The sequence below is a fragment of the Geospiza fortis genome, unplaced genomic scaffold, assembly GCF_000277835.1.
Source record: "Geospiza fortis unplaced genomic scaffold, GeoFor_1.0 scaffold231, whole genome shotgun sequence".
Lineage (NCBI taxonomy): Eukaryota > Metazoa > Chordata > Aves > Passeriformes > Thraupidae > Geospiza > Geospiza fortis.
Window position 1 is genome coordinate 3,242,533 of NW_005054351.1, and position 14,271 is coordinate 3,256,803.

Here is a 14,271-nt window from a genome sequence, read left to right on the forward strand (position 1 = left end):
GTCAGGAATAGCGGCGGGAGAGGAAGAAAGGCCCTGGGGCACTACACCCTGCCAACGAGTTCCCCGCACCAGCCAGAAGGACTCCAGCTACATGGGCAAACGCCTGGACCAGCAGCCAATGTACCCTCAGTACACCTACTACTACCCCCACTATCTCCAAACCAAGGTAAGGGCTGGCGGGGCCGGGCGCCTGGCGGGGGATGGAGAGCGGAGCCGCGCGAATTGCGGGCTCGCCTCTTCTCTTTGGCGATTTTTCTGTCTCTTTCTCGGGTTTGGTATCACACAGAGCAGAGCTGGTAGGCAGAAAGCAGGCGTGAGAGAGGCAGGAAGGTTACTGTCTGCCCTCCCATTTATTTCTTTATTTCTTTTAATTTATTTTTTTTCCCCAAGGGCTGCTGGCGTCGGCTAATTCCTTTTATTGTTTGGGGAGAACAGTGCGGTTAACGCTATCGTAACAGCGGGCAGGTAGTGTGTTTGTTATAGCATGGGATAAAGATTGCTCTGGACAGCATCGGACATAAAACACTTTTGGTGGATTTTCCAGTGATCTCTACGGTTTATTCACAGCTTAAAAGCATTTCGCTGTTAGAAAAGCTGTCTGTAGCAGCTCAAACTTTTAATCAGCTGAGGAGGAGATGCTGTGGAGCTCGGAGGAGAGCTCGGAGCTAACCGTCTGTAAACCTGGTGGAGTTTGTTTCAATGCATTGCACTGGTTTTAATATTTCATTAAATATTGAGGATGATATGGCTGTACTCTGTTGCATCTAAAAAGGTCTAGAAATAGAGGCTAACTACTTTTGGAGAGTGTATCCAAGCGCGGACGCTTCCGTTTTCTTTCTTCTTTTCTTAATAATTTTTAAAATGCCAGCAGACTGGAAAGCAGGCCAGCCTCTTCTAGACTAGAGGCTGAGTGAAGTCTATGCTACCTGGCCATGAGTTAGTTAATTAAAGCCTTATTTTTATAAAGCCATTGTATAATAGTCTGCTCTCTGAAAAGATTTCCTGTGACCAAAGGACAGTAACAAAAGAAAGCCTTAAACCGAAAGTTTGCAAACCCTGTCAGGACACTGTATTTGGAGGGAAGAAAAAGGAAAAAATACACACTTCACGAGGTGAAGTGTGACCTCACAGCCACAGATTAACAGTTTCAGTAAATAAACGAACATCCTTTAGGAGGGAAAAGCCAAGGCAGGGTATGCACACGTGCATATGGTACTGCGTGCAAATATACACATTGTGCTCCTATGGCAAATTTAACACATGGGACATTTGATGTGTGCAACTGTGTGTGGTGAAGTGCCACAAGGGAGGCTGACTTCTCCAGACTTTTGAAGGTTTGAAGCATGTTGATCTGGCTGTGGTTGGGAAAGGATAAGTTATATTCCTTGTTAGTAAAAATTACTTTCCCGTTAACGTTTATAGCCCGACTACTGCATTATATAAATTAACTAATTGTAAAAACTGTGATTCAGGCTGGTTGGAGTTGTGATGACACCAGAAGCACTCAGTATGATTGCAGCCTTGTAATTCATGGCAGGGTTACCTCTCACTTCTTTGCTGTTTCTTTCACTGCATCATGCAGATATTTTTTTGGGATAAAATTCATCATTTTTTTAAATTTTGTATTGTGGCGTGAAATTTATCATTTCTCCACCCCTTCCTTTCAAGGTCAATCCAAATAGCGTTTTACCTTTGTGACCATTTAGTGTGTAATGTTGCTGTTGCAGCAGCAGCCCGTCACTAGCTTGACTGCAATATTGCCTATAGCTTTAACTGTTTGGGGGATTGGGGGACGCAGGCTGATGCTATTCCTCAAAACCTGGCAAGCCAAGGACATGAAACAATTGATGGTGTTTTTTTGAAAGAACAATAGCCTCGAGTATTGGAGGAGAAATATTGGACATTCCATCCCTTTTACTCACGTAGCTTACATTTTGCCAGTTGTCCTTTTTCTTTCTTTTTTCCTCCATTTTTTTAACTTTGTAAAATAAGCTTTTTTGAGAAAATTAGCCTTATATTTGAGCTTAAAGTAGAAAAATAGTTTTTCTGTACCATGACTTTTTTTTTTTTAACCCCTTCCTTTAAAAACAACTTAAATGCATTTTTATAGCCGGTGTATAAAATTATCAACCCTGTGAAAAGTTGTGTGCATCAGTCTTGGCACACTTGCACTATTACCGTAAGGACAGGTAAAATTTCAAATTGGTGATACATTTTATATGCCTTTATTTTTTCTCATTTTCCTTGGTCCACAGTTAAGGGTGTACATAAACTCTGAATAATAAACACACATACACGTGCACATATATATATATATATATATATATATATATATTTGTGTGTATACACAGATGCAAGTATTTCTCTTCTATAGACTAGAAGACTTTAAAGTAGTGCAGACAGGCAGCATCTGGATTTTGTTACCTTTAAGCTAGCCATCAGCTTCTGGGACATTTTAAAGCAGTTAGATCCATTGTATGTCTAAAGCTAATAGTTGGGTAATCAAATAATCTTGTGGTGGAGGGCTGTATCTCTTATCATCCCTATTGGAGCAACACATATAAATAAACCTTTGTATGATTCCAGCCGGCCTGAGAACTTCAGCTTCTTATTTTCCAAAAACTGCTCTTTGTACCAAGCATGGTAGGATTCAGCTCTACAGAAAGAATGTGTTCTTATGCTCATAGTCATGCATGCTGGGGGTGGGGGGTGCACATTCATTTGTAATTAAGAAAGAAATTCTAGGCTTTCTTATGGCATGGTACAGCTTCTGAAATTCAGAGTGGCAGTGTGTTCAACAGGCAAAGTTTGGGAATTCATGTTCCCCAGCGTGTTAGGGTGATGTGCTGCTTTTGCTTTGCTTGTTTGGTGAAGTTGCCTTGGCTCTCCTTTGAGAAGTACCGCATTACTGTACATCACGTCCCTCTCACGGGGGAGCTCGGAGCTGCGCAGGATTCCAGCCTACAGATTCTGTGTGTGTGTGTCTTCTAACGTGGCTAGCACGTTGTTGTGCAGAAAGGGTGTAAATGAATAGCTATATGGGTAATGGGATTATAAATAGAAAAAATGGATTCCATATGTTTGTCTGATTGCTTTAACTTTTTAGAGTTTTCTGGCCATTTGTGGAACACAAAGCATGCACTCGTTCCATTTATTTGTGCTCCTTCATTATCAAATGCCACCACTGAAGATAAAACTTTAATTTCAGGTTTAGGAAAAGCCATTGTCATCCAAAAAAGAGAAGAAGGGGAGAGTGTCAGTCCTTATGAGACGATTGCAAGGAATTTAGTATGTCTCTTAAGGACAAGCACTGAGTTTGAGGCAAGACATAACCTTATTTCTGTTTTTGTGTGACGCTGTCTGACAACTGCAGTTTGAACGTACAGTTTTGGAACTTTATTAGGCAGATGCTGATAGTATGGCGAGAGTCCAATTGTCCTAGGAGTGGAGTTTATTTCAGAGTAAGTGTTTCTGGTTACTGCTGTAAGCGAAGCATAGTCTTGTGTTCTTGTTGCAAAAAATATTGCAGGGAAGTGGTTCAGCTCATGTATATCTGATGAGAATCTGTGGTATTTTTTCATTTTATTTTGAGAGGTTAAGAGAATTTCCTTAGCTGCATCCTTGCTGATGGTGTAACAACTGGTTTAGAGTACGTTGCAAATTGTCACATAGAATGTTAATGATGCCAAATCTTGCATTATGGTCTGAATTTCTTTCTTTTGTTTCTTGCTTGCCAAAGCAAATTCTTTTCTCTTTGCCATTTAGCACAGAAGAAAACAAAAATAAGCTCTATGAAATATCACGTAGTGAGAAAAAGGGGAGAAAAATATTAACTCTGAATATATTTGAAAGAGTCTCCTTGATTTAGTAGGTGATGTGTTTTATCTTTGTCCTCTGCAGCTTATTATTAGACCACTTGCTGGGGTCAGCTTTCTTTCCAAACAGTCTAGTGAAAAAACCTGAATCACTTGGGTAGAAAGGAGGAGGTGCCACAGTTACCTGTCGACAGGAATTGTTTGGTTTACGATCTCTCTACCTGCACTCGGGGTAGAAATATGCCAGTTAAGCAGCTATTTCCATGCGGTTTGCTTTCATGCATTCTCCAGATATTTCCTACTTATTAGTCATGGTTTGGGTCTGGTAGTTTAACTCTCATGGTGTTGACTCTGTAACCCAGTCAGATGGCAGAAACACCCCAAAATGAGAGGCAGTGTTTGCAGTACCCACTGTACCTCTTCATCTCTGTATGCCTGATACATGCGTATACACGTGCAGAAGGAACAAGTGTGGTTTCCCAACACCTGCCTGAATGAAACCTCATCTCTGTGGCTGTGAAAGGGATGCAGACCAACCTGCAAGCTAGAGGGCTTAATGAGCCTGTTCCTGAAATGACAGATACATGCCCCAGCTGAGTGAAAAACAACTAGGGAGTTCAAATAGGTGTACTCAGAAGAGTTTAAGTTTGATGTAGTGGTTTTATGGGCACACACTTAGGTGTGTGTTATATCTCCTTTTTTACATTTTTTAGGACATCTTTTGGTGTGAGGGAATTGAGGACTTCCTTCAGTTGTGTGGCATGAGCGTACCTTCCTCCTGGCTCCATCACTCTCCTTTAGAAAGTGTGCATTTGGAATCAGTGCAAAGCTCTTGCCTCTCTTCACCTCTTACCTACCAATCCCGTGCTCTTTAGCCACTCACGTTTCTGTTTAGCGGGTTTACGGCATTCCCCACTTTTGGCCATCTGGCCATACAGAAGGCCTTGAAGAAAGCATTCCAGATACAGAGATGCCTGACAGGGCTTCTCTGGCTGGTAGTGTTCAGATTGTGTTTGGTGCCTGGTGTGAAGCAGGGGTCAGGTGTAAGGAGTAATTCATCAACCACACACTGATTTCAGGCTGCATTTCCAACCATCTGCAGCTTGGATCGCTGCCAGAACTCAAAAGTCTAGCTGGAGCCCATGTGATCATGCCAAAGTAAAGGCAAACACTTGCAAATAGAGAAATGCATTTCTAGGAATGAAGTTTGTTCGCACTTAGCCCCGTTTGATTCGGTATGTCACAGCATGTTTTAAATGCCTCAGAGAGCTGCCCAAAAGGAACACAAATTCATTTAAATGCCATTTAAAAGTATTTCAGCCTGGCTATGATTTTGATGATAATATTAATATCTAGCTCTATTATTTGCCAATTGGCTTAAACAATAAGGAAGATAAAAGTTGTGTTCCTCTGAAAAATGAAGGAATATATAAAGTCATTTGCTTTCCATTTGTCCTTGCATTCCTGGATAAAAACACTTTTGTTGTTTTAAGGGACATGATGATATGTATTGTTAAATTTCTTGATTGATCTTCCTTTCATATGTTGCCTCAATGGAAGTCTGTTTAAATTAAAAACTAACCAACCCACAAATACCCACAAATGAAAGCACCAAATAAAAAAGAAAATAAAAAACAAACCAACAAACAAAAAAACCCCAGACCAAACCAGTGGAAAAAGAACATTCAAATTTTTACTACTTCACTTACATATTATGATATTCTATGACTATTTATTTTGCAAGCAGATATTTTATTTCTGTAATAAAAGATGGAAGCTACAAGTATTTGCCAGATGAGGCTACAAAGATCTTGCTGTGGCGAGTGTGTTAATAGTTATAATTTAGAATGCCTTTTACAAGGTGCCCTTTCAAAATAAAGTGCAGTGGTTTAGAAATGAGCTGGTTTGGTTTTTAATGCATGAAGTCCTTTCAAAGAAAGCATGATGGTATGCTTGCACTTTAATTCAAGTATCATGGTAAAAATCATCAGACTGTCAGTTCTTAAATTTCCATGAATTAAAAAACAGATAAGAAGGGCTGCATTTCAAGTAGGATGTCTGAGTTCATTTCAGGTCATGCTGTGAGTAGTCTGTATGGTATTCCCTTTGCATGTAATTGTAAGCAGTGTTTTCAAATTAAATTTAATTTTCATTTATTTATTTATTTATTTAGGGCTGGGAAGTAAATTTTCCACTATCTATACTCCAGGCAGGGACTGAGTTTGCTTGCAAACAACGACATTCTGGACTGTCCAGGAAGAGAACCAGACTTTTTAAAAACACAAATAGTCTAATTGTATTTTTTTCCTTGAAGAAAAGAATTTTAGTGCTAGAAATTTTATGTAGAGGAAAATAGTTAATATGGCTCAAGAATTTGCTTCCAGTGCTGCATTAAAATTGTGTTTTGTAACAGTCTCATCAGCTACAGCTGTATGTGATTAAATAGTGTAATATCAAAAGCATGTGTGAATGAGAGCTTTTATGATATAGTTGTTCCATACCAAAGACTGCAGATGGGCAGAGAAGGGAGACAGAGAGCAGTGATTTACTCAGATATTGTCAGAGCCTATACTCCGAGTATTCCTGTAGTGATGTTTTGCAATTGCTTTCCCACTCATATGGGCAAGATCGAGTAACAAAGGGAAAGTTAGAAGTAAAGAGTTTTAGAAAGAGACCTATTCTAAACAAGCAGGCAAGAGCCCAAGGATGATGTCTACTGATGCAGAATGATGTACCAATATTTTAAGTAGAGGATTAACAATAATATTGTTGAATAGAAGTTATAGTGAGAGGGATCTGTTCTGCTACCTTTGAAAAATCAATTAAAAAGATTCAGTTGTCTTCAGCAAGACAGAATCAGGCCCACAAAGCACATACCTATCACCATGGCAAAACCAGGACAGCTGAACAATATGCAGGTTAAAAAAAAAACCAAAACAACCAACCAAACAACAGTCACAAAAGAAATAAAAACAGTAAATCAAAGTGATCCTACTTTGTGCAAGGGGCTGATGACATAGCTCACCTGATACTTAACAGCATTTTGTGTTTGCTGTGGCTATAATTTCTATTTAACATTATTTCTCGTGATTTATAATTTTAGAGAATGAGCAGCATAAACCAGATGCTTTGTCTTTCTATCTGTTTCTCTCTCTGCCAGTTCAGACACAATTTATGCAGAGGGGAAGTCTAATTGTCATAGATGTCTCACATGGAGCCCAGTGCCTATAATGAAGATTAACAATTTCAGCAAGAGGCTAAATGCGCTCAATCCACAAAAAAGTATCAGAGAACTGTTTTTGCTTTTAGTTATGTAATTCTTAAGATAAAAATACTGTAGCCTCTTTGAAATTTGAAACAAGTCAGTTTTCTGTGTTGGTCTTTTCTGAAGATACAGTGTTTCTAGATTGAGAACTTAAGCAGAGGTTGCTTGTCCTATCTGTAGCTGCTGATTGGAAGTTCCTGTTGAATTCCTCAGTCATACTATTTTTTATATTTTGTTGGTTTATAGCAAAGTCTAATCTCCTAGAAGTTTTTTGTTAGCTGAAAGACTTCAGGTCTGACATTGTCAAATAAGAGAAAGAGAATATTTTTCCTGCTTTTTTGAATAGAAAGACTTTCTTTTTTTCCCCTTACTCTTCTTTCTTTCTTATTTATCTTGTTTGTTTTTGGGTTTGCTTGCAACCATGGTGGAAAAAATTGCTTCTTTGTTGTAAAGTTAACTTCAGAATCAAATGTGATAGTTTATTAAAAAGTAAATATTTACATTTTTAAGTGCTTAATTTGTGGTATATTTATGCAGATGAAATTGTTTGGACAGATTTTCTATGAGGGTTCCTCTGTTAATTGTATTGACTTCATTCATATGGAAATGAATGAAATAAACCACCTGACATATATAAATCGTAGTAGAAGCCAGAAGACGCGTAAGATTGCATGTTTACAATGTAAAGCACTCTGATATTTTGTTCCTTGTTGGTGTCTTCCTGACACATGTTTCATGGTTAGTAGCATGTGGTTGATGATGATTTATGTGCTGTCATGTTATGGAAGTGATGTCACTCCTGTGTGATTCAAATTCATTCAAGAAGATAAGTTGTTGAACAGATTTGTGTTCCCCCTCTCCAAGTATAAATCAACCAGCAGGTTGTTTTTTTTTTATTCTGTGAGTTTGCATTCATAGACTTAATCCTGAAGCTGTGCTTAAATACTCTGCTGCACAATGTGGCATAGTAGAGAGGGAAAGTCTTACTGGTGGACCAACATGGTATTGTTGTATTTAACTGATTGCTCATTTGGCTTCTGTTCCACTCCCTTCCCCACCCACTTTCACAGCCCTTCCTCTGCCCAGCTATATTTAGAGACCAGCCAGGCTGAGCCATTCAGAGTTCAGCATGGACGCTGTGCAGGAGCCTGACCTTTCCTCCTGCCGGTGGGAGGTGTCAGGGCTGGATCAGCCATCAAGTCTCGCTCGCGTGTCTTGCCTGCGAGAGACTCTGGTTATTTGGAACAACATCTGATGCAGTCTGGTTGCCTTCCCTGCTGAGAATCTGGCCACTTTTGTGCCAGGGTTACGGGAGGGTGAAAGGCAGACCGAAGATGCAGTGGATAGGGCAGAGAACTGGTTTGGATGTGCAGTCCCAGGGCTGGCAAAACCTTGTGGTGCTGCATTGGTGACTTGTGAGATGAAGGGACATTAGGGAACTTCAGATGGAGGCGTTTCACTAGAGGATGAAATAAGGGAGCCTGGTGTACTGCTACATCACAAAAGGTTTTTAAAGCTAGGTATCCATAGTTACAACAGGAGAGTTAAAATCTGGATTTCAGGGACTCACCTGGTGTAATGTCCTCCTTCCCTTTAAAGAAGAAAGTGTTTGGCAGTTCTTAAAGCTGGAATGATGTGCCTGTGTGAATTCCCCGATGCTCAGAGAGCTGCCTGTTTAAAGTTTGCTCTATTTTCCCCTCTTGCTCTAATTTTTCTGTGGAAAAAAATGGCACTGCAATTCTTAGCCATATAAGGGACTTGTTAGTTTCTTTATGTGGTTGGGAATTGTTTCTTCTTTTGGTCTTCAAAGGCTGTTGCTGCTGAGTACGCTTTAAAGGGAAGGAACTACTTGCTTAGACAAAGGCACAATCCTTATTTCTTCTCTTTCTCACTTCTCTCTGACCTTTTATTGGGGGACATGCGTATAAATAAATTCTGCTTTTGGAGTCGTGCAAGTTGATGGACACTCTTACAAAGAGAGAAGCATAATGGGAAATGCAGTCTTCATTTCTGTTCTCTCATTTTGTAGTGATGAATTTGGTTTGGTACCAGTTAGTGAGTACATGACCTTTTCCCTACTAACACACAGCTTAAAATACAAAATTCAAATTTTTGTGAACACAGACAGCAGGGACATATCACTTTTAAGTCAGGCCATTTTTATCTTGAAAATGTAATCCTGTAAAGACAAACCAAACAAGATATTTTGCAAAGATGGTGTTATCAGCCACATTCATTTAGTGTTCATTCCAGAAAATCGTATCAGCCTCAGCCTAATTGGAGCTAAGTTTTTCAGCGTATTTACTTTAAGATCAGAACTGCCGACAAGATTTCTTTTAGTATCAGCTGAGATGTGTCTACACAGCTGTCGATGTTCTGCTTAGCTGTTATACACAACCTGATAATCTGCCACATGTAGCTGAACAGTGCAATATACACTCGTTTGGTGTGCAAATGACACTTCTGGAATTGTTTAGTGGAAGGGAGACTGGTGTTAAAAATGTGCTGTGAACAGTACAATGGATAAGGTAAAAAATAGGACTGATAGCTCTTAGAAAAGCCTCTGCCTGGTTTTGCATTCATGAAAACTACCTTTAATACCACTCTACACCTGCAAGACATCAGAAAAAAGTCAGAAGCACTGCAGTCCTTCAGGTGTTTGACAAAGCGTGCAGCAGGACTTGGTAAGTTGAAAGCTTTACCTAGGCTGTATTAAGATGACGTTTACTGTGTCCGTGTGAAGCTGCACTAAGTGCACTGTTAAACAATCCTTCATGAAAACAAGCATAAGCAGACATATTGCTGTGGCCTTTAGCAAAGCAGCTGGGAACTTTGTGCCTGGGGGAGCATTGCACTCATTGCATTTCATGTTTGTGCTCTTTGTGTCTCTTTGGAGCTTTTGCATCCTAAAGAAACACATGGGTTGGTCCAAATATTTCCATGTCCTTTTTAATGTTGCTTTTATTGTGAGTGTCAGCTGGTGGTGCAAGATGGGATAATAATAAAGCTGGCTGATGTATGGTGACTCCACGATGACAGTAATAGTACATGCTGATCAATGATGTGTCTGCCATTGCCTCACAGATACAGGTGTGCAATGCACTGAGTTGTCTTGAATTTTGAGATTATGGATATAATTCCTGTCTCTAGGAACAGCTGTGAGAAAGATGTAGACTCCTGGCCCACCAGGAAATACTTGTTATCTGTGTGATTTAGAAGCCTTGCCGGCCACTCAGTTTCTGCTTTATATCTCTGCCATTTTATGAAATCACTGTAATTGTATACAGTTGTCCCTGTGCAACATGCAATTTCCTCTAGTTTGAAAAGCTTTCAGCTTAAGATTGTCTAAACTTAATAGCATAAACATTAATTTACTGTGTTAGATGGGTTATTGGGTGTTTTTAGCATGCATAAGTCTGGCAGTAATTGTGCTGGACAGAAAAAATAAGTTTTATTTCCTTCACTGTCTGCCCTGCTTTGACTTAAATTGATCCCTGGTGATGGTAATACTTAACATGTAGCAGTCATTTCAATTTTCAGTGGGCTGTATAAACATTAACTAATCTTCAGAGCCCATTCTGAGAGGTGCCTTAAACACCTTATTTGCTCATGCAATGGCTGCATGCAAATAATGACCTCAGAAGCCTGTACTGGATTATCAAGAGTTGGGGAATAGACTTGTGTAGCATCCATACCTTCTCTCTTTGGGCAGAATCTGGAGGTGGGGAATGCTGTTGCTACTTTATGAGAAAATATGGTGCATGAGTGGTCTAAGAGTGAAGAAAAAGCTGGAAAAAATTATGGGAAAGCATTTTTAGGAGGGGACATGTTCATCTATAGTTATCCCAAAGTGTTGAGTGCCCACAGCTTTAGCTGATGGAGTTCTCAAACACATTTGACACTAAACCCAGTGTGACTCACAGAATTACAGGGCACTTGCAAGACCACTTACCTGAGGCAAGTGGCTGAACCTGCCTGCTGGTTCAACATTACACCTTCCTCTTGAGCCTTCCTTCTGCCAGAGAAGAGTACAAATGGAACAGGGTGAGACGATGGACTTTCTGGAGGAGAGGAAATCCCGGTTGTGTCTCCTGTGTTGGGGAAGGAGGTTGACTGCAGTCCTGCTAAGGTGGCTGAAAAAGATCTTTGTGGTGTTTGGCCAGTGCTATGAGGGGCAGATCAGGGCCCAGCTTGCAGTGTTTTAGAAATTCAAACAGTGCTTGGCCCAAATGTTTCCAGGAGACAAAAACTTAGCAGACACCTGGACAAGGATGCAAAGGGCTTCCTCATTCTTCCAAGGAGAAGAGAAAAATGCTTTTAAACAGTGAATGTGCACAGCCCCCTGTCCCACTGGCCTTTGCCAGCTTTGTCAGGCACTGATGGGAAGGTTATAGTAAAACAATTGTCACAATTGTGTGTAAGGAAACTGGTCTGCATTTGAGTCCTTCAGGTCAAATCTACAGCACCCTGTTGATCACCAAGGCAATAGCAAAGAAGTTATTTATGGGTGGGTGTTAGCTAAGTAGTAGTTGATAGATACAGAATTGTCACAGCCAACTGGCTTTGGTTTTCTCATGCCTGATGTCCTGTGTCTTGCCAGGACTTATTTTAGATTTTCTGTTGTCATTACTCTTTTTATTCCTCTCACCTTGGCTTGTAACAGCATCATATGTGCTTCCCTCTCTGTTTTGTTGGAAATAGTTGCATTTTTAAAAAGCACAGCTTGTTTAGCTCAAAGGTACTTCATGGATGGGAGAAAAATGATGATATTCTTGGTGCTGATAACTTCTTGTGTCCCAAGGGTTTTGTTTTAAATATGTGAAAACACTACAAACAAGCGTTGATTATTGGTGTTTTAAAACTGAACAAGGAACTGTGCCAATGGCCACACAGATGTAGATTGTGATTTTACAATGTGTGTTGAGGAATGAAGTAGGACTGCCATGCTCCAGCAACAGCCGATGAAGTAGGCGTTTATGCTTCATCTCTCCTGGTCTTTTAGCACAGGAGTAAATTATTAGTTGTTTATTATTTCTTAACCTTCAGTGGGTGACTTCCTTTCTGCACTAGTCAGCTATTTTGAGGTAGAGATAGGTAGATTTTATTTCCCTCCTCCTGTTTCCCACATTCTCATTTGCTCACAGGATAGATTGTCAGGTAAGTTCATGCCTTCTTTTTACCCGCCTGAGGGTCAAAGAGGTGATCTGAAGCTTAGGTGACAAGGACAGACCTTGAAAAAGCTGAGACATAAGCATGTCGTTACCATGACATGAATGTAAGGAAAGCCAGAAGCCTTATTTCTATTCTACAATTTGTCCATCATTTGTGATTTAGCAAATCTACTTTACCAATGTCTTTGTTTTGATTCCCCTGTTTTGGTGTTCTTCTTAGCTTTATAAAAACTCTCCTGGTTCTAATTTTTCTTTCACCTAATTCTAATGTGTATGCTGTGGTGTTTGTTCTACCATTTGACCATCAAAACTTTTTTGTTATAAAAAAGTTGTCTGTTGTATTTCCTAAGCCAGTCATATTCTTCCCCTCTTTTTTTTATCTTTTTTTTTTCTTTTCTTTTTTTTGATGGTATTTTACTGTTTGCAGGCTGCTTCTGACTGTGCAGCTAGGTTGTGCTGAGCTGCATATGAAGCCAGGGTAAGAGACAGTCCCTGCCTGCAAGAGCTTATGAGCAATGTAAATAAGGCAGCCTCACAAAGGTGAGCAGGAGCAGCAAAGGAGAGAAGTTAAATGCCTGGTAGATTTCACTGCAAAGGTCCTGGCACCTGGATGGAACATGGCAAGCAGTGTTTACTGTTTACCCATATACTGTACAGTACTCCTTTACCTTGGGAATGAGTCACTCTGCCTTCCTTCATTAGTTCATGCATTGCTGAGGTTTTTTTTTTTTTCATTTTCTTCCCTAATACTTAGGGTTTTAGTTGCACAGCGTCATTCCTCCGTTTCTAATTTGTGCACTACCTTTGTGCTTACCTGGGCTTTAATTTCTCCATCTTTGCTGTTTGGTGGCCAGTCTCCCATGCATCATCTGGCAGATTTTGGTGTTGCAAAGTGAAGGAAGCCATGGTGTGGATTTCTGGAGTTGCCTGTGCCGGTAAACTGGCACTGAACAAACACGGTCTGAGCTGATGTTGCTGGCTGACTTCACGGAGAACGTAATGGAACTGGACAAAAGAGCAAAGCAGTTGAGGTCAGTGTGAGACAAGAAGTCTATTCCCAGCAGATGAGAGCTCTGGAAATATCCTGGTGTGCAGTGGCTGGGGGCTCATGCTCGCTGAGGATTAGAGCTGGTATTTTTTCATGCTTTCTTCCTGTTCCACCAGGGCTGTAATGCTGCAGGAGAGCCATGCTGCCCACAACTGTTCTGTGCTTTTGAAAAGTAAATACTGTGGGGGAAAGGGGTGCATGTGTCTTGTACTTCAGCAAGTTGGCTGCTGGTAAATGCTGAAATTTCAAAGGGACAGTGCTCTGTACAGTAGCTTGGGGCCTCAGAGCCAGAAGTGTTGGTCACCTGCAGCTCCTTTTAATTTCAACTAGAACCGTATGTACTTTGCACTTTTGAAGACCAAAAGCTCCTTAGGGCTCAAATGTTACCTTTTTTTTTTTTTTAATAGTGCTTGCAAGCTGACAGGGAAACCTCTTGTTTTTACTGTATTTTTTGTAGGGGAAGAAAAGAGTGTTCAGAGACAAAAGGAAGAAGTTTGGGTCTTTTGGGGTAGTTTTGTTTGTTTGTATTATTTTTTTACAGCTGTGAATAGAACATATTTCCAAAAGCAGGTATCTCTCTTAACAGGTAATTCTTCATTTTGTTAGTGGCGTGATGCTAATGTTTTAGATACTTTATTGTTTATTTAGCTTCCACAACTTAGATTGGATAATGAAGAAGGATGTGATTTCTTCCCTTATTTCATTTTAATTTTTAAAATGTTGTACTGTTTGAGATGCATGGACTGCCACAAAATGATTATTTGCTTAGATAGAAAAAAATGCAACAGAAGCTTCTCTAGCAGTTATGTGAAGTTTATTTTTATTAAACATGCATTTTGAGAAATTCTTACTGCTTTGGTCTGTTACCAGCTCTTTCAGTTATACTAGGTGGCAGGAATTTATTTTTCTTAAGGTACTTTAGTTCAAAAGGATCTAAATTGTCAAAATGTGTGTTTGTTTATTTATCAGTTC

General features: G+C 40.0%; 1 protein-coding gene across 2 annotated transcripts in view; it reads left to right on the plus strand.

The window, feature by feature from the left end:
• The window catches only part of RBMS3 (RNA binding motif single stranded interacting protein 3), a 692,310-nt gene that overhangs the window by 259,652 nt on the left and 418,387 nt on the right, over positions 1-14,271 (plus strand). Inside the window, exon 1 of one of the 2 annotated variants that reach the window (XM_005423389.2) lies at positions 7-166. The exons of the other annotated variant lie outside the window; for it this stretch is intronic. Within the exon in view, the coding sequence (XP_005423446.1) occupies positions 92-166 (75 nt within the window). The 5' untranslated portion in view covers positions 7-91. Of the gene's footprint in view, positions 1-6; positions 167-14,271 lie in introns of those variants that run through there. 2 annotated transcript variants of the gene reach the window in all.